The sequence below is a fragment of the Streptopelia decaocto genome (assembly GCF_964273445.1).
Source record: "Streptopelia decaocto genome assembly, chromosome: 22".
Taxonomy (NCBI): domain Eukaryota; kingdom Metazoa; phylum Chordata; class Aves; order Columbiformes; family Columbidae; genus Streptopelia; species Streptopelia decaocto.
The window spans coordinates 4,030,359-4,056,559 of NC_138677.1; the positions used below are offsets into that span (position 1 = coordinate 4,030,359).

At 47.5% G+C, this 26,201-nt stretch overlaps 1 protein-coding gene across 1 annotated transcript; it reads left to right on the top strand.

Moving 5' to 3' along the window:
* Positions 1 to 18,674: 18,674 nt before the first annotated feature.
* Positions 18,675 to 24,189, top strand: HOXB9 (homeobox B9). The gene is made up of 2 exons (XM_082071113.1): positions 18,675 to 19,242; positions 22,543 to 24,189. The coding sequence occupies exons 1-2, from the start codon at positions 18,735 to 18,737 to the stop codon at positions 22,776 to 22,778; spliced, it is 744 nt and encodes a 247-aa protein (XP_081927239.1). The 5' UTR covers positions 18,675 to 18,734; the 3' UTR covers positions 22,779 to 24,189.
* Positions 24,190 to 26,201: the final 2,012 nt, after the last annotated feature.

Genomic DNA, 26,201 nt, shown 5'->3' on the forward strand with positions numbered 1-26,201 from the left:
CTGACAGCCATTGAAATCAATTAGAGCCCAAACCGCTCTGAATCAGACCACGAACGCGCAGTCGTTTCCTTCGCTGCATTTTGGGTTACTGTCATCTCGCTGCTACGCACATAGGGGGTTTTTTAATGTATATCAGCATAAATGCAGCTTGAAATGCCAGTAATAGCCCAGGTAAATGAATCCTGACTCTGTCTCCCAGCTCCAGCAGGTTTTTTTTCACTCGGTTAATTCTCGCTCGTTAATTAATTGAGCCCGGGGCTCCCTCTAGCGTCGCTCGGGGCCGCTCCCAGGGCAGGGGCTGCTCTGCACCCACCCTCTCCCTTCCCTTTGCCGCCGCTGGGCCTGATGAAAAGGGAAGGAAAAGGCCCCAAGGATGGGCTGAAGCACCGCAGCAAGACCTGGCCTGGGGAGTGTCACTGCAGAGCTTTCTGGGCATGTTGTGCATGGGTAACACCATGAGGTCCTCTTCGCTCTCTTCAACAAATGTTGAAATAGAGTCAGGACTTCTTGTCCTTGAGGTCATTTAGACCATATTGACATCAGCAGAGGGTCTGGAGCTGAGTCTCTTCAAATGCTGGAGCTCCAGGGAGGTGAGCTGTGCTTGTGTTGAAGGTTCTGGATGTTCAAACACTTTTCCAGGTCCTTCATTCCTGCCCATGCCACCCACCCACCCTGGACAGGGCAGGGACACGGCCCACGCACAGACACCCAGGTACAGACACACAAACCTCCCGCTGCAGCATCCATGGGCACGAGCCTGATGGCTCTGGACCACTATGTTATTTTCCTGATTTGGATGGAAATCCCAGTGGAGAAAGGCGACTTGTGTAGTCTGTTCTAACCTCACTGCTTTGAAACAAGGCTTGAAGTGCTCTTTGTTTCTCTGAGTGGTATTCCCAGGGGGAAACTGAGGCATAGAGCTGTGAGCAACTCCCCAGAGCTCTGCAGGGTCTCACAGAGAGAAGACTTCCCTTCTTCCAAAGATGTTTCTGGGCAGCCATCTCCACCCTGACGGTGGGATGTTCCTTCTATCCTCTCCACAGCACCTTTCTCCATAAAGCCGCTAGCATCAGGGCCTCTGGGCCTGCCCAGAATGCAAATAGTCATAAATAACAGGGCCTTCTGGCTCCAGCCATCCTGCTCCTCCTTTCTTTCTCCCCTCCTTTCTCTCCTCCTTCAGCCATGGCGCATCCTTTGGGGGGTCTGCAGGTATGTGACCGTCTGGAAGGAGCCCATAATTCTTGGGGAAGTTGTCCTTTCTCACCCTGACCGAGGCATTCCTCTTTGTTTGGAAGACTTTTCCCTGTGATCTCCAGCAGACACACCTCAAGTTTCAATCCCAGCCTCGCTCTCCAGCTCCTTATTCAAGACCATGACCTGCGACCTTCAAGGTCAGACATCTCTAATCCCAAGAACAACATCTCTCTAGTCAACAGGGGGATCTCTCTCTCTCTCTCTCTCCAAATTCCTCGGATCTGGCTGCACAAATCCCTCCTCCTTCAAGAAAGGCCAAAAAAAATCCCACCACATTAGTAAAAATAATATATGAGGGGTAGTGGCTCTGGGGGTGGGGTATGGAGAAGAGACCTTAAAAGGCCCCCATCTCCCATGGATGTGAGCTAAATAGTTTCAGGATGGTGCCACAACTTGTCCGAGGGGAGAGATGCCGAGCCCTGCTGCTGGAATCGATAGTCTCACTCTGTGACTCACCTCTTGATTTTGGGGCCTTTTGATTTTGTTTTATTTCTTAATCTAAAGAATAACTGGGAGACTAGCATGTAGACCCACACTAAGAACAATCCCTGAGCTGGAGAATTTTGTGGTTTTTTTACTCTATTTGGAATCCAAACCTTCAGAGGGACTGGAAAAGGGTGTGAAACGCTGACACTACACAGAGGGGAACCATAAACCCAAGAAGCGATGCTCCCCAGACAAGGGCCGAGAGGAGAGGAGGGCTCACATCCAGCCACTTTAAAGGGGAGTTAAGCCATGGATTTGCTCTTGGTCTTTTCCTCTGCCCAGCTTCCCAGTGCCGCTTCTCCCTCCTTTCACCTCATTTTCTGCCCACCCAGCTCCTGCTTCAAACTCCAAAATACACAAGTCATCAGAAGGAAAACAAGCAAGAAGAGCAAAGAAACACATCTGAGGAGCTTCTCCAGCTGCTTCAGGCTGGGTTTGAGTTGGGAATTTTCTGCCTGGGTCAACATGGGAGCAGAGTGACCCTTGGGATGTCCCTGGGCCAGAAACCCTCAGGAAGAACCAACCTCAGTACCTTCCTGCAGAGACCGGAGCTGCTGCTGGCAGAGGCACTCCCCCCATGATAGTGAGATCCTAAGGACTTCTAAACAGCTGAAAATGCGCCCGCTGGAATCAGAGTTCAACTCCAGACGGTCTAAAAATCCTGCGGTTTAAAGCCAGATCGTGAATCAGCTCCATTGCAAGGTTTGAGTGTTTAAATTCATGCTAAACTCGGAGGGGTCTCTTGCTGGGAACCAGCCGGGAGAGAAGGGGATGGAGAGTTGAGTTAAGGAATGAAATTAGACCGTGTCCTGGGGGCCGGGTCGTAAAAAGTTGTTACCTGGTAGTTCTCAGGCTCAGGAGATGTAAAGTGACTTTTACAAGGAAGGGTTTTGTCAGAACTGGGGTACAAGGGCTGTTGCCGGGGTGCCTTGTGGACCGGGACTGGGATGCACGTTCACATCTGCCGGCAGCAAATCGGGGAGCCGGGGGGGGGACACAACGCTTTGGGGTTGTTTTTCATGCGATTTGCATCATGTGGCAAAATTCACTGCGTGCCCCCCGCCCTCGGCACCCACCGCCCTGAGGCCCCGCACGGTCGCAGCCGCGGGGCTTCAGCATGAAAACCCGAACGTGAAGTATATTTAGCGAAGCCCGTCAGGGTGGGCAGGGGACGGAGTCCCCGGCCGGAATCAAATCGAGGAGCGATTTAGCCGGGATTAAAAAAGAGCAAAGTCCCCACCCGCCTTAACGCTGTGTGTTATATTTAGTCAGGGCCCTTCAGCGTCTTCCCCGGGCGGTGATAACGCCCTGAGCGCTCTCCCTGCGGAGGTACATTTGTCATCCTTCAAGTACTTCAACAAAAAAAACCTCTCTAGAGAGCCGAGGGTCCTTTCCAAGGGCTAATTACATCCCCTGTCCTCTTTCCAGATTTCCAGTGGTGCCTTCGCGCTTTTCCGACAGAAGATTTTTGCTAAAAAATAAACTAAAAAGACCAACAAAATAAGCCGATCTTCACTCCCTTTAGCCGAGACACCCTGGAACATCACCCTGGAGTTTTCCTTTAAAAGTCCTGCTCCCAGCAGATGGTAACGAGAAGGGAGCAAGTGCATGGAGAGGGGGGGCGGTCACGGCCGGTCCTCCCCGCATTTGGGAATGTGTCACCAATACAGAACCATGTACAACTGCAAAAGCCTGTCGGCTTCAACCCTAATATGTTGTCAGCAACACCCCGTCCCCGCAGGTTCATTTCCAGAAGGGAAGGTGTATTACACAAGAAGATATTGGATAAATAGGTTCCCTTCTACAGAAACACCGAATTTCCCCTTTCCTCCGTGTTCTCAGTCCAAGCCGGTTTGGAAACGCTGCCTCCAGGCATCGGAAACGCTCCGGTGCTGTTGGGGTTTGGTTTCTTTTCTTCTTTGCAATGACAGCCCTGCAGAGAATTTTGCCACAAACCATCATTTTTCTTAAAGACGGAGTTAGAATTAATTCACGCTGATCATTAAATTGACCGATGTGGCCAGGCATTTCATCCTGTGTATAAATCCTTTCTGAAGGGAGAGTAAGAGAGCTGGGAGCCGCCCTCCTGGGCAACCCGGCTTTTCTCTGTGTTGGCCATGCCCCCAAGCAACCCCCAAATTCGGGAGCCCTCCGAGCCCGGCCTTTGCCGACCCACCTCATTCCGACTCTACAGCAATAAACCCGAGCCGAGAGATCTTCCCTTCCCTAAAAATGCCACGGACTTTTTGCATATAGTATATAATATTTAATATTAAATACATAATATTTAATATTTGCCTCCCCCCCTGCACGCAGCTGTGCAAGATGCACTACAAGGACGCAAAAGCTTAGAGCCCGGCTTGCAAAGGCCGAGCTCAGTGGGGCGAGCCGGCCATCAGCTCTCCGCAGCACTCTTTCTCCTCTCTATTTCTTATTTTTGGGGGTGGGCTTTCACGCCTTGGCACAGCCACAGGTTCACCTCCGCAAAGGGCTTTCCCAAAATAACCCCCATGCCAGAAATGGAGCTGCTGGCAACGGAGGTGTGAGCAAACTGCCTGGGGGCCGAGCGGGCGGGGAGGGGCGAGGGGAAACCGGCGGTGCCTGCAGGTCTTTATATTAAAAAATACATCCCCCCTCACTGCAAAGCAGTGAAGTTTCCCATTCAAACTGACACCAGGGGATGGTCTCAGCAGCCTCGGCCAGCCCGGATTGGTGAGCTCGCCTGCAGACGCGTTTTCTAAGAGATAAGTCAATCGTCAGAGCCCTCTCCACCCCCCTTTACCCCAAAATATCTTTTTTTGCAAAGCCCCAGCCCGCTCCTTCCCCCGGCAGCGACCCTCTCCCCCAGCCGCCTCTTCTCCTCCCTGCCCTCCACCCCACCGCATAGCTGGGGGAAGAGTTCCCAGCTTTGCGGTGGGGTCGCACCTCATTCGGGATGGGAATGAGCGGGCAGCAGCCACGGCTGCGGGTCCTTCCCCCCCACCCGATTGGGGTCCCCCCGCACCGGGCAGCCCAGCAGAGCCCCTGTGACCCCCCGGCATAGCAGAAGGGACCCCCCCGCTCCCGCTTCACCCACCGACCCCGCCGGTTCTCGGTGCCTCCCGAGTCCCCGCCGGCTGCTACCGCCTGTCCCTGGGGTGTCCGCTGTGCTGGAGCCGCCTGATGGACCGGGGGAAGCACAAGAGAAGATAAAGAAAGTATCTTCTGTTTTTGTTTGTTTGTTTTTTTCGGCAGGAAGCTCCATCTTTAGCCAGGTCTAAAGATGCTAAAACAGCACGAGAAATCAAAGGTGGGTAAAGCAAATAAATAAAAATTAAACTCCTCTCCCCTGCTTTATAGCAGAAGAAGGCAAACAAGCCGGAATAAGGGAGGAGCGGGGAAAGTCTGCAGTTTGCCGTCAAAACAGTGATTTTGTCTAGACAGGGGGAGGGAAGGTGTTTGGGTTGGTTGGTTTCTTTTTTCCCTTTTGCTAACACAATGGCCCTTTGGTTAAAAATTAATTTACAGCACCCTCGCTCTCAGGCCAGAGCAACGTTCAACCAAAAGGATTCCCTAGGATTAAAAAAAAAACCTCAAACTGCTAAAACAAAATTAGCCGCAGCTGGGAAAGGTTTGCAGGGCTGTAACAAGTGGTGGAAAGATGCCTCTGCGGAGAACACGGGCTGCCGCCATTTATTCATTTCGCTTGTATTTTTAAGGGGGAGGGGAAGCGTTTGGGAGAGGAAAGGCACGGCCAGGTGAGTGAGTGTCCTTGCCGGGACACTGGATAAAGAGGTGTTTTTCGGAACGTGTTGGTCTTTTCCCACATGTAGCTTCTCGAGAATATTTTCTCCTCATCGTCCTGAAACGTCTGGATAGAAAACTGCTGGGTGGGCGAGCAGCCGTGCTTACCTCCCCTCTTCTTTGTGTTTTCATTTTAATTTCAGGTTCTTTCTTCTAAAAAACCTCAAGTTGTTTTAAAACAGAGATGGGAGGCAAAGCCGGGTTACTCGTATCCCCCTTCTCCACCCGCTGGGAGTTTTGACAATTTATTTCTTAATTATTGATCCGACTCCTCATCTTTAGCACCACTTACTTCTCTATCTGTTTGTTGGAACCCTCTAACTGCGCCATGAACCCGGGATTAGAAGCGGCCTCGTCGCAGCTCCAGCTCAGCGAAATCCCGCTCGGCTCAGGGCTGGGAAAGCCTTCTGGAATAACCCCCCCATTCCAGCCCGTCCCAGCGCATACTTAGATTAAAATACTGACAAAAAGAATCCAACCCACGCTTTCTACTTACGCGGCTCTACCATATACACGATTTTCCTTTCTCCCTCTTGTTTTTTTTGGTTATTTCCCCTCTCTCTGCTGGCTCTCGGATGGGATGGGAAGGAAGGCTGCTTGCTAGACTTGAAACTAAAAGGTCACTTCGCCAGGACTGCCAAGGCCACTTGCGGAGGGGACTCGGCCTTTCCTTGTCGCCACGTGTTTCTCCCCGTCTGCATCAACTCGCGTCCGTCCGCGCCGATGCAGAGCAGGAAAGCACTTGTGCCATAATGAGGTACCTTTACATTTAATTTCCTGTCCCTCCCCTGCTTTATGGATTTCTAATAACAATGTTAAAAAGCAGAAAAGAAACCTATTCAAGTGGCCGGGACGGAGGGCTTATGTCAATAATCGAAGGCAGCCAGGCTTAATTGAATTTCCGAGCGAATGTATGGAATAGGAACAGACGGAATATTTACCGCCCGGTGTTGGATATATTTCTGTTGCTCATAACCAGAGAAATTTTATCAATATTGTTCGATTTGGGGTTTTTTTTAAATGTTTTTCATTTCCCCGCCAACGGAGAACTCTTGCAAACACTGCAGTCTAATTCAAAATACTCCGAAATACAGCAACTGAAAGAATTACTGAACAAAAACTCTCCTGAAAATTATTAAAACGAAGATTTTTAGAACTATTTTGCTGGCATGAGAATATACGGGGCAAAATACATTCTCGCACGAGTCGCTGGACCTTTAAGGCTCTTAGCAAAGCGAGAGGTTTAATTCGGCAAAGTTAAATGCTCTTGACCGCTCAATTTAAATGACCATAGACTCGTCCAAAATATTTTCCTGATTTATTTTATTTAATGACAACCGATGTAGTGTTTCTGACTCTTCTTGTACCTGTAAAAACTACTTTTCAAGGCTTAGCCTCCAACCCCTCCGCCCAAAGCCTCTATGGCTAATTAAAGGAACCCTAATTTAACTAACTCGAAAACTTTCCCGCATGTCTGGGGACTAATTGTTTTCCAAGCGAATCAGCTCTCCCTGTCCCCCTGTTTCGGTGGGTCCCGGACTCCGGGCCGGGGCTGAGCCCTGAGCCCGCAAGGGCATCTCCGGCATCCCGGACACCCCAAAATAAACCCGGCGCTTGCTCGCTGACGAGATGTCTTTTCGTTTTGCTTCTCCGCACTCTGGGTTTCCAGTTCTCCCTGCAAAGAAATGGGGAGTTACGATGAGGCGGGTGCACAGGAGCTCCCACCACCTTTTCTTACCTATTATTCGGAGTTTTCTAAGTAATTGGAACAGCGAAAGGAACTTTATTTTTTAATCTCGGATTCTGCTTTTAAACGCGGGGCTTTGCAGAGTTTGCTTTCTCCTAATGCCTCGGGAGGTGCGTGTGGAGGGGAAGAGGCGCTGCGGGGACACGCGTGGGTCATTCTTTGGGCCTAATGACTCCGTCTAATTGGGGGTTTAGTCCATAAAATCCGGCTCCGACTCTCCGCGGGCGCAGGAGGAGCGTGGGCGGCCGTGCACCGTGATTTCGAGGCGGGAGGGGGGGACAGGCGAGGATGGGAATCCATCCGATGGGGAGGGCGGGAGGCTGGGCCGAGGGGCTCCCGTTTCACCCCACTCGTGTCTCCATTGTCCCGGAGGAAAGCTTCTTTTTCTGCAGCAACAAGTAGCCGGAGCGCTGCCGCCCCCGGGGGTCTCGCTTCTCCCAGCGAGGGGAAGGGCAGCCGAAGCTGCCCCTGGGCAGGTCTGGCCGTGCTTTGGGTGGCCCACGGGAGGTTTTCCCCTCGTGTCGGGGCAGGCGACCCTCGTCTGGGGCTCCTTCTGCCCCTCTACACCCCTGGGCACGGCGGTGGGGCCGCTGCCCCCTGTGCCAGCCCGTCGCCGTCGGGACCTCCAGGTCACTCCCATGTGCCTCGTCCCCCTGTGCCCACTCGCAATTACTGGTGTGGCCAAGCTCTTTGCGTGCGTCATAAGAGCGCAACGGGGCTTCTGAGAAGTTTGTGGTTTAAAATTTATTCTGAATTATTATTATATTTGTATTTATTTATTTTTATTATTTTAATGCGTCTTTCCTTAAGGCAGAATGTTTAATTTTTTATTCCAAAGCTCCTTCCTCTCTTTGTTTCCCCTCCTTTCACTTAAATATATACATATATATATATATTAAAAAAAAAAAAAAAAAAAAAAAAAAAGAAAGACGACAAAATGTTTGTTTTCTCCTTGGCAGAGGAACAAAAGCTGCAGCAGCCGAGGGCGCTGCGGGGCCCGGGCCAGCCCGGCCGGCGAGCGCCGCCCCGAGGCCACCGGTACCGAGGCCACCGGCCCCGCCGCCCCCGGCACCACCGGCCCCTCCACAGTCGCGGACCCGCGGGTTCTCCCGTCCCGCTCCTCTCGGGGCCAAGCGGTCAAATACCGGCCAGTGGATGGGCGGTAGCTATTACTTATTCCTCTTTTTAAAAATTATTAGCGAACCTGGAATGATTCAAGCATTCACATAAAATATATGTGTGTATATATATATATATTTGCGATGGGTGGTTAAGAAATATCACAGCGCGGTTTTGTGTGCGTTGCTGTTATGTCCTTTGGCTTGATGGATAGCTGGAAAAAAGGAGAGAAAGAGCCCACGCCGAGCTGTTTCCCACTCCCATCCAGGCACAGCCGAGTGCAGGGGGAGGGAAGGAGGAGGGTTTAAGGGCTACTTTTTAATCTTTTTTCCCATAAATGCGACAAGCACCTCCCGTTTGTAACGTATTCTGCTTGGGAATATCTGCGTGAGTCCTGAGGAGCAGACACCAAATACTCCCAAAGGCCAATGGTGATGAATGGGAACTGTGAAAACCAGCTGCTATAACCATATTTTAATAAAAATACCGCTTTGTGAAGATCTAAGTAAGTCACAAAGAAACCCATAATGAGATCTTGAGATCTCATCCATTCTCTTGGATGATCTGTAATAGATTCTTCTATTATGTAAGAGTGTGTGTAATGGATATGTACACATATATACATTTACTGATATATGCTCACGCAAACACTTGAAATCCCTCCCATCCAAGCCTATTAATTACTTTAGCACTTATTCCCCTGACAAGCAGAAGTTATCTTATAGCTCAGACATCCATTTACTGCCTAAGAGCTCTAACTTGTCTTTGACGTCTGAATTGAAAATGTCTTTTAAAACTTTAGAAACAGCCAGAAGGGGAGAAAAAATATCCCATTACCTTAAAACGTTGTTCCAGCCCAAGAATTAAACTTACTTAGATTTGGGGTTATTTTTTTCCCTCTTTTTTTATTTTTTCACTTAATATTGTTTTAAACCGAATCGTGACATTAAATGGTGTTTGCGGGTTTGTTTTTCATGCTTATCTTCAGTGCTTTATGTTTGCAGTTTGCAATTTGAGGGCAGAGGGGGCTTCATTTCCACGTTGTAGCAGTGGAAACCCGGTTAAATATATTCCTGCTGCCTCTTTTGTCTGCAAGAAAGTGCTTTTAGTAGGATGAGTTCAGCTGTGACTACGACTTCGGTTTATACAAATTGCGTTGGCGTGAAAAGTCAACCAGCAGCTCTAAAGGGCTTTTAAAAGTATCTTTGTGGGAAATAAGAAATATTCGACAAATGTTAAAATTAGGATAGGTGCGCTACGTATAAGTACCGCAGATTGTACACACACATGCCTGCAAACATATATGGCACGTACAAACTAGAGATATGGAATATTATAGGTCATTCATGTATAAGCATAATTGAAGTTTTATTCTAGACTTTAAGTTAGGTTTGATTTAAACTTGAACCTGCTTATGTTTGCGTATAAAAAAAAAGAAAAGGAGAGAAATTATTAATTGTGAAATAATAAGAAACATATATTAATTTCCAATTATAGCCTATCATGCGGGATCAGGGGATGTTTTCCTCCCTCCGTGCACTTAGAGCTCTGACCTCCAACAAAACAAACCCGCAAACAACCCCCATCTCTCAATATTCCTCCTACCCCCGAAAAACTGCCCCCTCCGCTCTCTTTCAAGGGGCTGTTGGGTGTTTTCGAGGCCTGGTTGTTCTCGGTGGGTTGTTTGTTTGTTTTCGGATTCCGCCCCGTCTCCCGCCCGACCTGCTGCAAACCGTTTGAAGTTCAACAACATGGCTCAGTTTTATTGTATTTCCGGCACCATCCGTTTATACACCGTCCCGTCCAGGCTTTTAAAGGCTTTTCAAACGAAATGAAGTTAAGTTATAGGCAAGTTTCTGGCTCCGCCGTGCGCCTCTTGAACTCGGGGGTTTTGTTTCTTCGGTGAACTTTTAAACTCCCCTAAACTTGCCCTTTGGGACGGGACTATCTCTGCCCATTGTCTTTTGCTCACCCTGCTTAGTAACTTAGTCCACTTGAGGACAACCCCCCAGCTTACAAGGTAAGATGTTGACTTTATATTACATATATATATATAAGTGGTTTGTGACCTGACCCGATAAGGTCTCTTTTTCTTTATTTTATTTTATTTTATTGTATTTTTCCCTACCAAACTTCCCTCTCGGAAGCCACTCAGAGCTCAGCAAAGTCCCCGGGGCCTGGACGCCCCCTCGCCTTTAATTCTCCCACTCATTATTTTATAACACGCTTTTCCAGCTCGGGGAGCGACTTGGAGGGAGGAAAGGACACAATACGTTTCTCTGTGTTGCTATTTACACCTATAAAATAGTCACAACGACGCTTTTCCCCCCCTCTTGCTTTAATTGATTTATATGTTCTGGAGTTGTGGTGGCTTATTTTATTCTCCTTAAGCGATCCAAGTTAAACGTGCTTTCAGGGGAGCAGAATATGAATTACTTGCTTTCTTTCCCGGAACTCACTGATTTGATTTGCTGGTGGGTCTAGATTAAAAGGGAAAAAAATATCTTGTAATAGCGTTTTAATAGGAAGTCTTGATAAATCAGATTCTTATCAGAAACGACCCTTCAAATGAGCTTTCCAGAGGAGGTGAGGGAAGAACTTTAGGAATTTTTGCTCTATTTTATGGCTGCGATAATCGCTTGTTTCTCAAAGTCAATAGCATTTTACTGTTTCCTCTGGTCTATTTGTAAACTATTTGTAAAGTCCTGCAGGAGGGATCCGCTCCAGACACTGTACATAGGAAATCATTTGAATAGTCATTTCGTGCAATCGGAGGGGTTTTATTCCGTCTCTGAAAAGATCCTTTTGTTGCTTTTGTTTCCTAGCAACTGTTTTCTATTATAAAAGTTCAGATTGCAGATGATGTCAAACAAAATGGCCGCCCAGGCGCCTTTCTTGGGAATTGTAGCCTTTGACCCAAGGCTGAACTAGAACTGCTCTGTGAATTAGGTAGTTTCATGTTGTTGGGCTTTTAATTTTAAACACAAGAACATCAAACTACCTGATTTACTCCAGTTATCCTCCTCGCTCTGGTTTGCTGAGGGCACTTGCCCCGGGAGGGATGGGGAATGGGGCGACATCCCTGGACCCCCCTCCATCCCCTGGACCGCCCGGCACCGGGTGCGGAGCCGCCGGGCCCGTGTCCCCGTGTCCCCCCCGGGCCCGTGTCCCCGTGTCCCCCCCGGACCCGGCTCAGCACCGGGGCAGGGCTGATGTTTTCTTTGTTTCAGTCCCCGGTTCAGGGACCTTTTGCGAGACAGCGCAGTCACGCCCCGAATCATCAAGAGCTTATTAAAGGTCTAATTAGGCTGCGGCGCCTCCAGAGGCTGAATCGCCCGCTCCCCAGCGACTGCGGCCCCGTGCTATCAAACCCCTCTGGGTGCTCAATAAAGTTGGTGTCTCGCATAAAATTCCACACCTATAAATACACACAGAGCTAGGAAAAAAAGGTCTGTCTTGTTTTAGTAGTTGGGATCTGCTCGGTGTAAAGGGTAAAATGCGGGTTTAAGGAGCACATAAGGACTGTGTCCAGCTCATGAGTTAAATTGTCCCCATTGAAACAATAAGTTGATTAAAGGCCGTGCTGCACATCTCATCAGCGCTTGGCGTTTGTCGCTTCGCTGACAATGTTTATAGGGACCGGGTCTCTGCGGCTTTTCCTTTGGGGGTAAAAATGCCGAATTTAGCCATACCTGCTAAATATTGAATATTCAGTCCCCGAGGAGTCCTCGTAGGAAACGTGCCCACGTCCTTAGAGACTGATCAACGCCAAGCCGCGGTCTGTACGCATGGAACCGCGCACAGATAGGCGGCTGATGTTGATTGCTGGGCGTTGAGCTCTAAGTTCATCAAATATGACACCTTCAGACAAACCTGGGCGAGGACAACGGCTGCAAAGTTCACGGAATAAAAGGGATTAGGTGGTGTCAGATACCCACAATAGTTTCACCACATCCTTCCTCCGTATCTCAACGTGTTACACGTGGGAATAAGCCGATTTAAAACATAAAAAATCCGTGTGAGAACGAGGGAGAGCGGAGAGCCCTGAGTGTCAGTGTGTGCCTGGATGGGGTCCACCCGTTACACTCTCTGCAAACAGAATTGTGTGCGTGAGCAATAAGTTCATAGAGGCGATTTTCCCAGCACCGGTGTTTCAAATACGCATAAAACCAAGTTCCACATGGTCCAGGCCACGGCTAAATCTGCCTGGGACTGGATCTCACTTCGAGATTTAAAGATTTAAACTTTGATACCATATCCAGGGTCTAAATCACCATCTGCTGCTACTTTATGTGGCCGAAGGAATTACTTGGATTTCAGGATTCCCCCCCCACCCCGCCCCTCCTCGGAGTGTTAAAAGCAAACGAAAACAAATAAACAGAAAACTTGCATGGGTTTTAAACTGGTACGTGCTTTATTCCCGAATGTGGTGATTCTTGTAGCCATAGCGCCTATCGCGCCTATAAAACAAACAGCCGCTCAAGGGGAGGAGAGGGAAAGTCAAACAGCGTAAAACAGCTCCGAGTTTTCCGTCTAACCCGCAAGCCTTGTGACTCCTGAGAAACAACGTGGTGCTTGTGCCCTGACTCAAAGCCCTTAAACGGAAAAGGACAATCTGGGAAAGTTAATCATAAACTATTCAGTAATAATGTCCCCACAGGCAACCACTAACCTGCCTTGTAAATGTCTGGGCTTCTGATTTTGATCTCCCTCCTACCCACGTAAATACAGGAAACAAGAGCCAGGGAGGAGAATGGGGGACACAGAGCTGGGAAAGATCAGAATCAGGCCCAGGGGGTCTGTATTGCTGCCTGAAAACGGGAATTGGGGCTCATTTCCCAAGGCTTTGGGAGAGGAGGGTGCGGTGGCACAGGGTCCTGTCCCTCAGGCGCGGCTGCCGCTGCAGCGTTAGTTTCTCTTCTTTTCCAAATTAGAGAGATAAGAGAGACCTTACCTGGAAAAGAAGCTGTGTGTAGGGTGGCTACAAAATTGTCCTCCGCGTAGTGACTGCCTGGTTTGCGCCATGCCGCACATTCTGCGCTCCCAGGCAACGAGCAACTGCGGTTAATGCAACAAATTTCCCCCAAGTTGCTCTTCTGCCGGGTCCAGCCTGTCTGGTGTTACCCCGACCGGGATGAGTTTTAATTACGGGCAAAAGTGTTGTGAAAAGAGCCTACCCGAAAGAAACTCCCCCTTTTATTTCACCGGGGCTCGTGCTACGGGTTTTATGGAAACATATCGCAACTTAATTCTTGTACCTGTGCTTGTATTTTCCCACCCTCTTCCCCTGCCTGGAGCGGCAGCGACAGATTTCTCACCATCATGGGTTGTTACTTCCTCCCAGACTCATGCGATTTGGACGATTTTTGGTTTCTTTATTTCGGGGGGACACTCCAGTTCTACCGTGTGACCCCAAAGCGGAGCTGGGGGATCCGCAGCCGTTGCACCAACAGCTCCCGGGTGTAAAACCCGCGGCAGCCGGAGCGGGACGAGCGCCCAGTTATTGCATGGGAGCGGAATATTATTGCAAGAAGAGAAGCGGGGGGCGGGTGGACTCAGTCTAGTAGCCAGAAAGTGGGTTCCTGAACTACAATTAAACTTTATTTTAACTTTCTCTCCTTCCAGTTTCCCTTTTCAAATGCACATACGCTTTTACTTTACAGGGGATCTAAATGCTTTATTAACCGCTGAGATTACAAACCTCATTTGGACTTGGGATTTTTAGCCAGGGTATACTTTCGGTTCTTGGAAAATTGCCCACATGTGTAACTTGTTTTTCCTTCTCTCCAGACAAGGAATTCCCCCCCCCCCCCCTCCTCAGCACTTACGGATTTTTAACAGACGGCAGCATTCAAACTGAGCGCTAGCACAGGAAATGGCAAAGGTAGATCCTTCGGCTTTTGAGCTACAGAAACTTGTTTAACTTCTAAAAAATTATTTTATTTGTTATTTTTGAAGGTTTTGCTCTTCAGGAGGGATTTTTTGGTGCGCTTTCGTGCGTTTGGAGGGGACCCGTGACTGAAGTTTCTTTCAAAACCTCTTAGACTTGCCTGAATGCATCATTCATAAATTATGATCGCTTTATGCTGAGATTTGATTTCTGTTCCCTGACTCAAAAAAGAAAAAAAGGTGTCGTTGTTGTGCTTATCGTTATTATTAGCAGTACAATTTCGGAATGTTTTATATCTCCTAACATAAACGCTCAGCCCTTTGAAGGCTGAGTTGTCTCAGAATCTGGTCTCCAGACTCCCAGCATTCATGAAGGTCACTCTCAGCTTTCCTCCTCCCTTACTTACCCTTATCGGCTTCGAAACCTCAGCTGGAGAAGTAAAAGTGCCCAAAGTAATGCAGGTTACACCCCGACGCCGTGTCTGGGTGTAGAGATCCTGGGGAACCCTCAGTCCGAGCACCAGGACGGGGGCAGATCCGCACCCCAGGTCTCCTCCGTAGCCGTGAGAAAGAGGCAAAATCAGCTGCAAGAAGGTACCAGTTCTAATAAATGATAACAACCGTATTTAAAAAGTGGTTAAATATGTTTCCGCTAAGAAATGGCTCATCCGCTTTTCTTCTGCCTTCTGCCAAAACTTATAAACCAGTAAAAGGTGGCGATCGCACAGACTTATAATATGCATATTTTGAAAATATTTTCTATTTGGTTGGTTTCAGCTTAGAAATGCCAACCCAAAGGGTTTTTTGTTAAGGATGGATTTGGGCAGCTGTGTGTTTCAAAGCACTATTTGGAAATGATTCCTTCTTTCCACAAACAATAAAGGTTTTTTATAAACAGTATCTGAGTTCAGGAGCCTCTGGCTTTCCATTGCAAGCTGACGATACTCTGATTTTCCTCACAGCTAAATGCGCTTGGTGTGGATTCTGAAAGCAGGAAAAAGTTTCCACTCTGGACTTCTTTTTTAATAACTATTTCCAGTTCCACTTCCCTTACCAACTTCACAACAATCGCATATCTAAAATTAATCCAGTTTGTGAACAGCTCGCACATCCTGCCTCCTCTCTCCCAAAGATTCATCCCTTTAGACTTTCAGACTCCGAGGTCACTTTCTCCTTGACTTTTCCTTCGCCAAGTGTTTTTCACACACAGAAGAGCTTTTCATGTAATTTCTGATGGGGTCTATTTAAGACTTGGAAATATAAACGCCCTCCTAGTGCAGCCGGAGCAGTAGCTCCGCAGGACTCGCTCTCTCCAGACCGGGACAGAGCTGGAGTTCGCCCATAGAAAAGGCTGCAAAGAGATGAGCTATGGGAATATGTATAAAAAATAAACTACTGAACAAACGGAAACCTCCAGAGTAGCGAAAGCAAATGGATTTTGCAGATCTTCTTGTGAGGTTTCCATTCACTGGGGAGCTGAAAAGCCTTGGTTTCTGCCTCACAGCCACACTCCTAAGAGTCTTCTTGGTTTAAATTTATATACTACAGAAAATTATATACTCACGTGCTGACATAGTTCATCATTATTTATAGGAGGCGCACCAGGATTTTTTCCAAGAATATATTTATTACAGGTAAGACATGGCCAATCTATCTAGCAAGCAGAGAACAGGTGTTTTGCTTCAATTAACATTCAATAATTTCATCTATACTTACTCAACACTCTGCTACCAACATGGCTGTTTATCCATCAGTTGTATAAACACATTTCCATGCGCCAAGCGAGTTTAATCTCCACGACACACTTAAATCAGCCCTTTCCTTTCCCAAGCTCTCATAACATTTGCAGAGTCCTTCCGAATCTCTTGTGGAATAGCCTGATTTTTAAAAATCATTCCTGAAAGGCAATAAAGCCGAGAAATATGACAACGTGAGCAACCAGCTCTTATTTCATGCCTGATGACACAGGGTCTTTCCATTTCAAAACCTCCGCAGCTCTTAGGGAAGTTAAAAGAAGAGGGTGGGGAGGAGATGGAAATGGGAAAGTTGGAAAAAGCAGGAATCCCCCCCGTTCGTGCGAGCGGCACCGGAGCGATGCTGCTCCCTGGGACGGGGGTTCGCTGCCTTCGCCTGTTTAAAAGCGAAAGGGGTGAAGTGGAGTCACTTTGGCTGGACCCCCCCCTGGAAAGCGGATTTTGCAGATGACGGGAGAGGACTCACCTGGTGACATTTACGGCTGCCTTGGCAAGATCTGAGCTGGCGAGGGCTCCTCAGAGCTCACCTTGGCTGCAGCCTGGGACTGGGGCTGCGTGTCCAACACGGGCAGGATTCGGAACTGGCCGGGGGGCTCTCGCTACTCTGATGGCCGCGGAAATTAAAAATGAATCTGACCTCCGGCATTAAGCTCCGGCTCTCCTCGCCCTCCTCTCGGTTTTATTCAATGAAAATAAACAGCTTCCTAATAGCGCCTCATTTAGAGGAGATGTGGTCCTGGACATGTGTCCGTCCATCAGGCTGCGGGGCAGATGCTGATGGAAAAGCACCGCTTATAGGAATAAGGAAAAATCGGAGGCTTTGGCTGAAGGTTTTAAAGCGCCTTCGTATTCCGGCACTAGTAAAATACCTCTGATAGCAATTTCCAACATCTGTGTTGTGTAGGCACGGACATATGGACACACACGCGCGCACAGGCTCATAGATACAGAGAGAAATGCGAAATACATTTTTCCTTCATTTCAGGCGGCTATTAGCACCCCTCAGTGTTATTATTAGCCTGTTAATATAGACTTCCATCCCTATATACTTCAGGAAGGATTCGCGATGATTTATCTTTCCTAGAAATCTCTTTGCCCTTCACTTTAAATATCCTTCAGTGTTGGGGTGAGAGGGAGAAGGGCGGAGGGGCAATAGATTAAAGAAGGCAAATTGATCCAGACTGTTACAGCTGAAGTCCAGAGAAACACTTTTGCCACAATCACAGAGCGCACCTTTTCCTTAACCAACATTTACGACGCCATCGGACTATCTTGCAATAAAAGGGATTTATCATCATAACTTGGTAAAACTGACCCCGTTACCCCGCATCATTCGGGCCGGGAGCCGCTCCGGGCTCTGCCCGTGCCCATCATCGCTTCGGTGCAACGGGGAAAAACTCGAAACCCTCGGGCTTTCGAAAACACACGGAAAACGCAATCGCGGGGGGGCTGTTGTTGGACACGCACACGCACCGTGGGCACATACATATCAGGCGGGGGGGGCACGGTAACTAAAAACGCTTGGGATTCCTTTTTTTGCCCCTTTTATTTTCTCCAGGCAATAAATTCAAGGCTATAAAAATCAAAGAAAGCTAATGTAAGTTTTATTAAACTATTTAACCATCACAAGTTTAAGGCGTTCTGTAACAAAGCCGGATCAGTGGCTCACTGTATTTTACTAGCCTTGTAAAGTTAAATGAAGGCTTCTGATTTCAGCAACGTGGGACACTATTGTAGCCCAAGCAAAACAACCCTGAGATTATGCCGCAAAACATGTGAACATACGTTCATATGCAGACATATTTTAAGGTATATATGTGTATATATATATATATATATATATATATATATATATATATAAAAGCATAAAGCCCAAGGCAGGCTTTGGATGTACAGAGGGGTTGCGGCTCGCCAGCTTGCTGGTCAAAGTTGCAATGTCCATGCCAGCGACGCCTTAAATTTCATATTTACCCATTTGATGTTACCATGTTAACCATCCATTTTCCTATCCCAGCTGGTTAATTATTGATAACACCCTCCCCACCACTCTCGCTACCTGGAACCATCTTTTTCTTTACAAAAACGCATATACGTGTGCATTTATGTATATATGCCTGTCATGCACGTGCTCATTTGTATGTGTATGAAATCCCGGGGGGGGCGGGGGTGGGTTTGTAGTTATTTTCTGGGTTTTTTGCTATCGTACTCTGGAGCCCGAGTGGCAAAGAACAGCTTTTATCTCTGTTCCCCATGACGGTTGTTAAAGGCAAAGCGAGCACACCAGCATCTTTCTTAAACAAAAAAATACCCACCCCCCCGTTTTGGACTCCCCCCCCCTGATATTTCAGGAGCAAATCTAGGAAGGGATATCAGTCCCAGCTCTGTCCGTTTGGTGGCTTTTCGAAACTCCTGACGTTTTGCAACATTGCATAAACATAAAACAATCCATCCTTGATATGGAATGCAAGGGCGGATGACAGCGCAGCGCAGCCCCCTCGGCTGCGATTGATTTACGCCGAGACTGACGCTTTATCAGGCACACGAAAAAAGTTTGACCAATCATTTTGCTGGGAGCTCACAACACAGCAGCCCAACTGTACTTTGTTGGCTGGGAAGTTGGAGAAGGGGGTAGAGTACAAATCTAGATCTGTCCTATATATTTTTTTCCCTTCATTGAACCGTGCTTTGTATGATGTCTGAGAATGTCCATTTCTGGGACTCTTAGCAATTATTATGTCGACTCTATTATAAGTCATGAAAGTGAAGACTCGCCTTCAGCTAAATTTTCATCTGGGCAATATACAAGTTCCAGGCAAGCTGGGCACAATGAGCATCTAGAATTCCCCTCCTGTAGTTTTCAGCCAAAACCTCCAGTTTTCAGCGCCTCCTGGACTCCTTTGAATCCACATTCTTCTGGTACCCTTCCTGCCGTCTACCATCCATATATTCAACATCAAAGCGTCCCATCTGAGAGCAGGTACCTCCGGAGCTGGCTGGATCCGGTACCCAGAGCAGAGAACCTCCCCGGGCAGGGCTCTGTGAAGGCAGAGCCGCTGCTGGGCCGTCCCGGGGATGTCCATAAACAGGGAACACAGGAGTACAATTTAGAAACTTCTGCTGCAAGGGAAGGGATCGTTTCCAATCAAAGGCCCAGCTTCGAGGACAATAAAGTTTGTGAAGGAAGCGAAGACAAAGACAGGACAGATCAAAGTAAGTTATAAAAGTGAGGAAGTAAACAGTATAAAAGCTGGAGGAGGTGCAATAAAAGGGGACAATGCTGCGTAAAGTTTAAAATCGGGGCTTAAAGAAAAGTCTCCGCTTGCTGATGCCAACCTAAGGGGAGAGGTGGGGACGGGAGAGGGGTGGCATTGTCTCTGCCGGTAAATAAAAATAAAAATAAAAATGAGCGTGGTCCCTGAGCTTAACCAGAGTCCAGAGCGGACAAAAGCTGGAGCGAGTCACCCTCTGTCCTCCAGAGCGCTGGCTCCGGCAGCAGAGACACTGGAGTAAGCGGGAGTAAATGTGCGCGGGTGCGGGCAGAGGGGCCGGGAAGGGCCGGGGGAGGCAGGGAAGAAAGGACGGGAAAGGGGAGCGGAGGGCGGCGGTGGGGGAGCAGGAGAAGGGGGGAAAGAGGAGAGATTACGGGGGAACCGTTCACGTGGGGAGGGAGAGAGCAGCGGGGGCTTCGCCGTGCCCGCCGCCCGGTGCCCGCAGCCCGGGGCGGCTCGTTCCCCCCGCAGCTCCGCTCCGCTGGAACCTGCTGCTGCCTTTTCATTTGCTTCGTATTTCTGTGCTTTGTTTGGCTTTTTAAAATTATTTGTTTATTAAATGCAACGGTGCATGGTGTGAATATTTCAAAGCCACGCTCCTTCCTCGAAAAAATAAAAATTAAAATAAAATAAAAGGGGGGGGGGGGTGCTTCCAACTTAATTAGCTTTTATTTGCAATGTAGCCAGATTGGGGAAACAGTTAAACTTCTCCATGTGCTTTTTCGGCGAGCTGGCTCGTTGGGGTTTTTTGTGTGGGATTTTTTGTTTGGTTGGTTGGGTTTTCTTTTTCCCCTGAAATATAGAAAATAAAATAATTCACCTTGAAAATATTTAATAGCACTATCAATAATGCTATTAATAATATTATTCTTAATAATAATGATGCTAATAATAATGCGATGGCGTTTGAGTGAGAAAGAATCGGTACCTTCCCCTCGTGGCGAGGCGGTTAGTACCTGGTTTCCAGCTGAAAGGTGAGCGGGCAGGAGGCAGAGAGGGAAACTTGGCTTCACCCTCTCGGTCAATATTTTGCGGAGGAAGGCGAAGTTTCCCCCGGCAGAGGCTGGAACCCCCCGGCTCTGTGCTGGGCGCCTGACACACTCATTCTTTCATTCTTTTTCCCCTTGAATTAACTTCTAATTCCACCCCTCCGCCGCCTTCCCAACGTGGAACAGCAACAGAGTTTGCCATTGCAACCATACGATTAAAAATACAGTATATTCTCGCCCCTCATTGCTTCCTCCCCTCCTTGAGCGGGATGTTATGGTGACTTTTTTTCCCCCCCTATCATTTAACTTGCACACAGGCACACACACTCACACACACACAAAAAGAAAGCGCTGTTCTATTGTACTGGGCAGAGATCCAGAACAAACTGCAACCGTGAGGTGAATGATTTGAGAGAATTAAATATCCAGGTTCTGTGCTCAATGTCCCTGAAATTGAATATATAAAAATCTTGTCCAAGAAAACGTTGTTAAGTTATAAGTAAGTGCAGGGACCCGCGCTAAGAGGAGGCTGTGTGGTTTCTATGGCATGCGGTTACGACGCATATTTTGGTTTAAATAATAGTTTAATTTGGGCTGATGTTGAGAGGGTGCCAGGGCTGGAAGACGGAGCTGTTGTGCAGAAAGTGCTCCCACCAATTTCCCTGACTCTTTCAATTTTTGAAAGTATTTCGCAATGACGAATCTCCGCCCTGTGCATGGCACAGGGATCTGTTAATTTATTTGCTGAGTTTCCAAGAAAACATGTGCCAGAACCTCTTCCCATTCACTTTCCTGTTTGGGGATTTGTGTATAGGGAACAGATAAAGCAACATCCGCGTTTAAAATATCTGATACTTTAACGATCCAAGCTATGACAAAAAATAAACCCAAACCGAATAAAAATCTGTTCTGAAGCACAGCCCTCCATTGCCATTAAAGGATGGGTAGCAGGATTAACAGTATCAATTATTAACAGCTTTCTTCCTCTTTAATATTTAATTCTGCATATTAGATCAAGTCAATTACATTAAGGAAATAGCCGTGCAAATTTGTAAGAGGCAGTACTTACAGGGGAAGATTAACCGGATTATTTTTAAGAATATATTCAATATATTTCATTTTACGTAGAGGAAACGTTCTGGTGGCAAGCGCGCATGTGTATGTATATATTTATAATGGTCCATTTAATTGGAGTAAAGGTTTATGGTTTCAGTCATAATTTCAGAGGAGGCAAAGGAAATAAAATAGAAATACGTGGTCTGTCTATAACCCTTCATTCTACTCTTTCCCGCCTCTCAGTTACCCAACGGTCAGCTAATATTTGCATGTGATTAGTAAATGCTCTATTATTTACCCTAAACCCACTTCACCTTTGGGTGCGACCTTCACCACTATCGTGCGTGTGGAGGTGGTTTGTGCTCCCAAAATGTTGTTTTTTCCCCTCCCTTGAACAGGCCAATTCCTGAAATGTCCCTTTTGCAAAAGATTCCCACGTAACTTCTCCCACACGCGAGGGTGACAGGCAGCCTGTTATTTATTTCGGGCTGCATTTGCAGCTCTGCAAATGTCCGTGTGTCTGGGTGACACTGTCCAGACCTCCGGCAGCAGAGTCCACCCAGCCCTCAGAGGATGTTTATTAGATGGAGACCGGTTCTTGCCACATAGCAAAAAAAAATAGGCAGGATTTATGAAAGGTTTCTCCAGACCCCCGCTCTCTGCTCTTTTCCTGCGCCATGTGTCTATAGGAGTAAATCTGTAGACACGTGGGAAAACACGTCTGGAAAGGGAAAAAAGAAATGCATTGGTTTCTTTGTATATAGAGTGTGTAACGTGCAGATGGGAGTTATGCAAATCTATAAGTGCGTGTGGGTGTTTACCTGGCATGGATGGACCCGGGGAAAAGCGGGGGGGGTGGTTCTACCAGTGGCAAGTGTGCACCCAAACACACACGTGTGCAGGGGACACGGGTGTGCACAGACACGCGTGTGCAGGAAACACGCGAGTGCACAGACACAGACCCGCGGGTCCCCCCGCGCAGGGACGGGGTGCGCTGGTATTTAGGGATGGCCCCCCCCGCACAACCTGCCGCTCCCGTGTGATTTTGGGGCGGCCTCTACCCACTCCTGGGGCGGGAGCATTTTTCAGCCGGGCGTGCATATGCGTATGTATAATCTTAATATTTGATGGCATGATTAAAACCTTCTGAGAAACACTCAAGCTGCATCGTATTGATCTCGCTGCTTCTCTTTCAGCCAACCCAGCTGCCAGCTGGCTGCACGCCCGCTCCTCCCGGAAAAAACGATGCCCTTACACCAAATACCAGACCCTGGAACTAGAGAAGGAGTTTTTATTCAATATGTACCTGACGAGGGACCGTAGACACGAAGTGGCCAGACTTCTCAACCTGAGTGAGAGACAAGTCAAAATCTGGTTTCAGAACCGAAGGATGAAAATGAAGAAAATGAACAAGGAACAGGGCAAAGAATGAAAAGCCAGAAAAGCAGCATCCCCCCCCCTGCTCAGCTCCCAGGCTGCGCACCCCCACTGTAGTGCTGCCCAATTCCCCAACCACGGGGGGGACAACCTCCCCATTCCCCATCTCCACCTTTGCATGCGAGATGTTGCTTAATACTCTTATTTTATCTTCTTAGTATGGCCACGTAGGAGGCAGCCCAGCCCAAACTGCAGCTCCTTTTTGGGACACATGTTGGGTTTGGTTTCTGTTCTCTTGTTTTCTCTCTCTATTTTTTGTCCTTTCTCTTTTCTTTCCCCTACAGTCTAACACAGACAGAGGCTCCTGTCTGAGCAGCAGTTTCTCTGCTTGCACTTTCTCCCTGGAAAGCAGGACGGCAAACACAAGTGGCCACAAACACCCTGGCCCAAGCCCCCCCAAACCTCGCTGTCTTTCTTTATCCACGTAAGGACAATGATTCTATATAACATTCACAACACTCACTCACACACACGTTGGGGTGGCCAAGGAACCAGACGATTTAATTAAACTACCACAAGACAGACACGTTTGCGAGACTTGCGTTTAATTGCACCCAACAAATCATTTTCAATTCGCCAACTTTATACCAGGGTAGTCGCTTAATGACAACCCAACTCTTTTTTTTTTTTTTTTTTTGTTTTAATACATATTTTTTTAAAGATTGTTTTGTTATGCGGGATTTTTATTTGAATCGCACCATGGCAGATATGTGACTTTGACCTGCCAGTTTAGTAGGGTATTTACAGGCAAACCTCCTCATCTGGTAGTTTTATATTGGGTCACTTGGAAGAGGAGAAAAGACGGGGAGGGAGGCGAGAGAGTGTGTGGGGGGCACTCTCAGAGCCGCATTGTAAATTATTTAGGAGAAAAAGGGGCGGAAGAACCCCTGCCAACTTATTCCTAACTTTTAGAGGAGAGGAAGAAAGGGATTTTCTAGTTAAAAAACTACCTTAGTAGAGCTATAAGGGAGGGGGAGGTTGTGTTCTTAGTGCTAGCATATTTATAATTTATTGTGGATTGACTTTTCCTAAAGCTGTTGCAGAGATAAAGTGCTAACCCCAGCCTGGGTGGATTTCTTCCCGCTCCTGTTTGCTGAGATGCTTTTAATACTTGACTGTCGGTGCTTTTTGTTGGGGTGGGGTTGAGTTTTCAGGGTTTTTTCTGCCTGAAACAGCATGTTTCCCACCGCCCCCCCGCCTCGGGCCCGGGAAGGAGCGGGTGGCACCGGGGGCTGCGGTGGCTCCGCGCTGACCCCCCATCCTCATCCTCGTCCTCATCCCGAAGAAGCGTTTAAAACACCAAATGTAGAGCTCGCTGGGCTCCTGTCATGCGGCCGGAGCCGATTCCTCATCTGACAGATCCACCCGGGCGGGACCGGTTTCCCTTTATCTCTGTAAGGCTTAACTTTGGGTTGGGAAGGGAGGGTTGGGGGGCCCGGGGTGGGGTGGGGGTTAGTACCAGTTGATTCTATGGTGGGTATTGTAAACTGTGTTTGTGGTTGTGTTTCTGTGGATGTGGAAGCTCGTTTTCTGTTTCTACTGTGGATTTTTAAGTATGCGAAGAGTTCTGCAGTTGGTAGTGGATGGAAAATATGGAAATAAACCTCTCTCGTTTGCTTCGTGTGCAAATGTGTATATTTAGCTGCCAGGAGGCTTTCTAGGAACAAGGCGAGTGTAAGGTGGCTTGTTTCAATAGGGTGGGGGGAAAAATAGAGAAAATGGATTTACTTCTGCCGTATATCGGACGAACCAGAGCGAATATGACTCAGGATTGTGTATCCTCAGCGTCAGGTTTTGCGAGACCCCTTCTATCTGCAGAACAGAGATTGCTCTGGGGAGAAGCGATAGGCAGATATGCGGTTTTGGAAACTATTCCTGGGGTTGTTTTGTCCTCCCATGATCCAGAGATAAGGATCAAGTAGCTGCGCCTCCGTGCATTGAAATTTCCACCGCTCCAATTCCTCTTGAAAGGGGTAAAAATAAACTGAACCCTTCCACTCGACCAGAAACCAGGCTTGAAGAGTTTAAGACGGACGGTGGGGTTTTGTCGTTGTTTTGTTTTTAATGCCTAGACTTTCTCATGTAAAACTTTCCATCCTGAAGTAGCTCCTTGGGGGCTTCACATTTTAACCGTTCTGTTGCCGGAGGGAGTTCAATGTAACCAAACTTCACCCTGTGTCGAAGCCCCGAATCTCCTTCCTCGGAACTCAGTTTAAAAAGCTGTTCCCAAGACATTCCGAGCTGCGAACAAAAATATCTGGTGCCAGCAGCATCATTTCCCTAAATCCCCATTTATTTTTTGAAATGATAGAGGGTCGGAAAAGCTGGTTTAGCCGTGTTTAAGCTGCGCAGGCAAGTTTTTACGTTGAGTTTGGGTCTTTTCAAGGACGGATGAATTTCAAATGTGCTCCATGCTGAACCGATGTATTCCTCATATCTCGAACTGAGTCTGGACTTGCCTAAATCCTCATTGCTATATTTTTCAGAAGCGTATTCGTGACTTAATAGATGTTTGCAGCCCATCGGCCACTAGGATTTAGAAGCATTTCCCACTTTCCTTAGAGTTGTGGTAAAGAGCGGATATTTTTAAGACAACAATATAAGGTTCTTTTTAAATAGAATTTAAAATGTTAGTTCGTTTTATTAGGAAATATGCTTACTTTAAAAAAAAAATGTTGGAAAACCTGTCTTCTGTAGCATCAGCCCGGATGTATTTTCCAGAGATGTTTAATGCTCCAGAATAAAAATCGATTTTAGAACAACAGCAGCGATATGTCATTGTGTTATACCGCTTCATCGGAAACTTCGCTAATATTTTCACTGTGTTTTCCTGCGTTCTTTAGTGCCTTGTTAAGTGTATTATGAGAGTCAATTTTGTGCAGAGACAAAGGGAAATTATTCCTCTCAGCGGTAGCAAGTGGTTACTTGGTCCCATGCAAATTCGCCGCGTTTCTAAATTTTTTAAAAATTATTATTTTATTTATTTTTAACTGCAAATAGTTAATCTCCCATTACATTTAAGGGTGGATTTTTTTTTAAATTATTGTTTAAATTTGCTTGTTTATTTGTTTGGTTTTGGGGGGTGAATCTTTGCATCCCCGCATCAGCCTTGGGGACCGAAGCGCGGCGCGGAGCGGCTTTATTTGACTTACTTTGGTTTATTCTCTTACCACCCAAGGAAAAGTTTGCTAAAGCAAAACTAGCAAGGCAAAGCAAGCAGTCGGAAAGCCCACCCGCCTGCCCCGCTCCGCATCACCTCGGCTTTGACACGCGGTTCCTTTTTCCAAGGGCTCCGTCTCGAAATTCGTTTGACATTTTATTGCTCGTGAAGAAATACAAGCGCTCGGAAAGTGTTTCGATCTCTATATGTAAAAACACCAAACAAACCCCAAGACCTGCTCAGCCCCGCAGGAAGCAG

What these genes read in the sequence shown, in the direction of transcription:
- HOXB9 (XM_082071113.1), top strand. Translation starts at nt 18,735, where the DNA reads ATGTCCATTTCTGGGACTCTTAGCAATTATTATGTCGACTCTATTATA. An exon ending in CAAAGACAGGACAGATCAAA is followed by an intron (nt 19,243 to 22,542) that starts GTAAGTTATAAA and finishes CTTCTCTTTCAG; the next exon opens with CCAACCCAGCTGCCAGCTGG.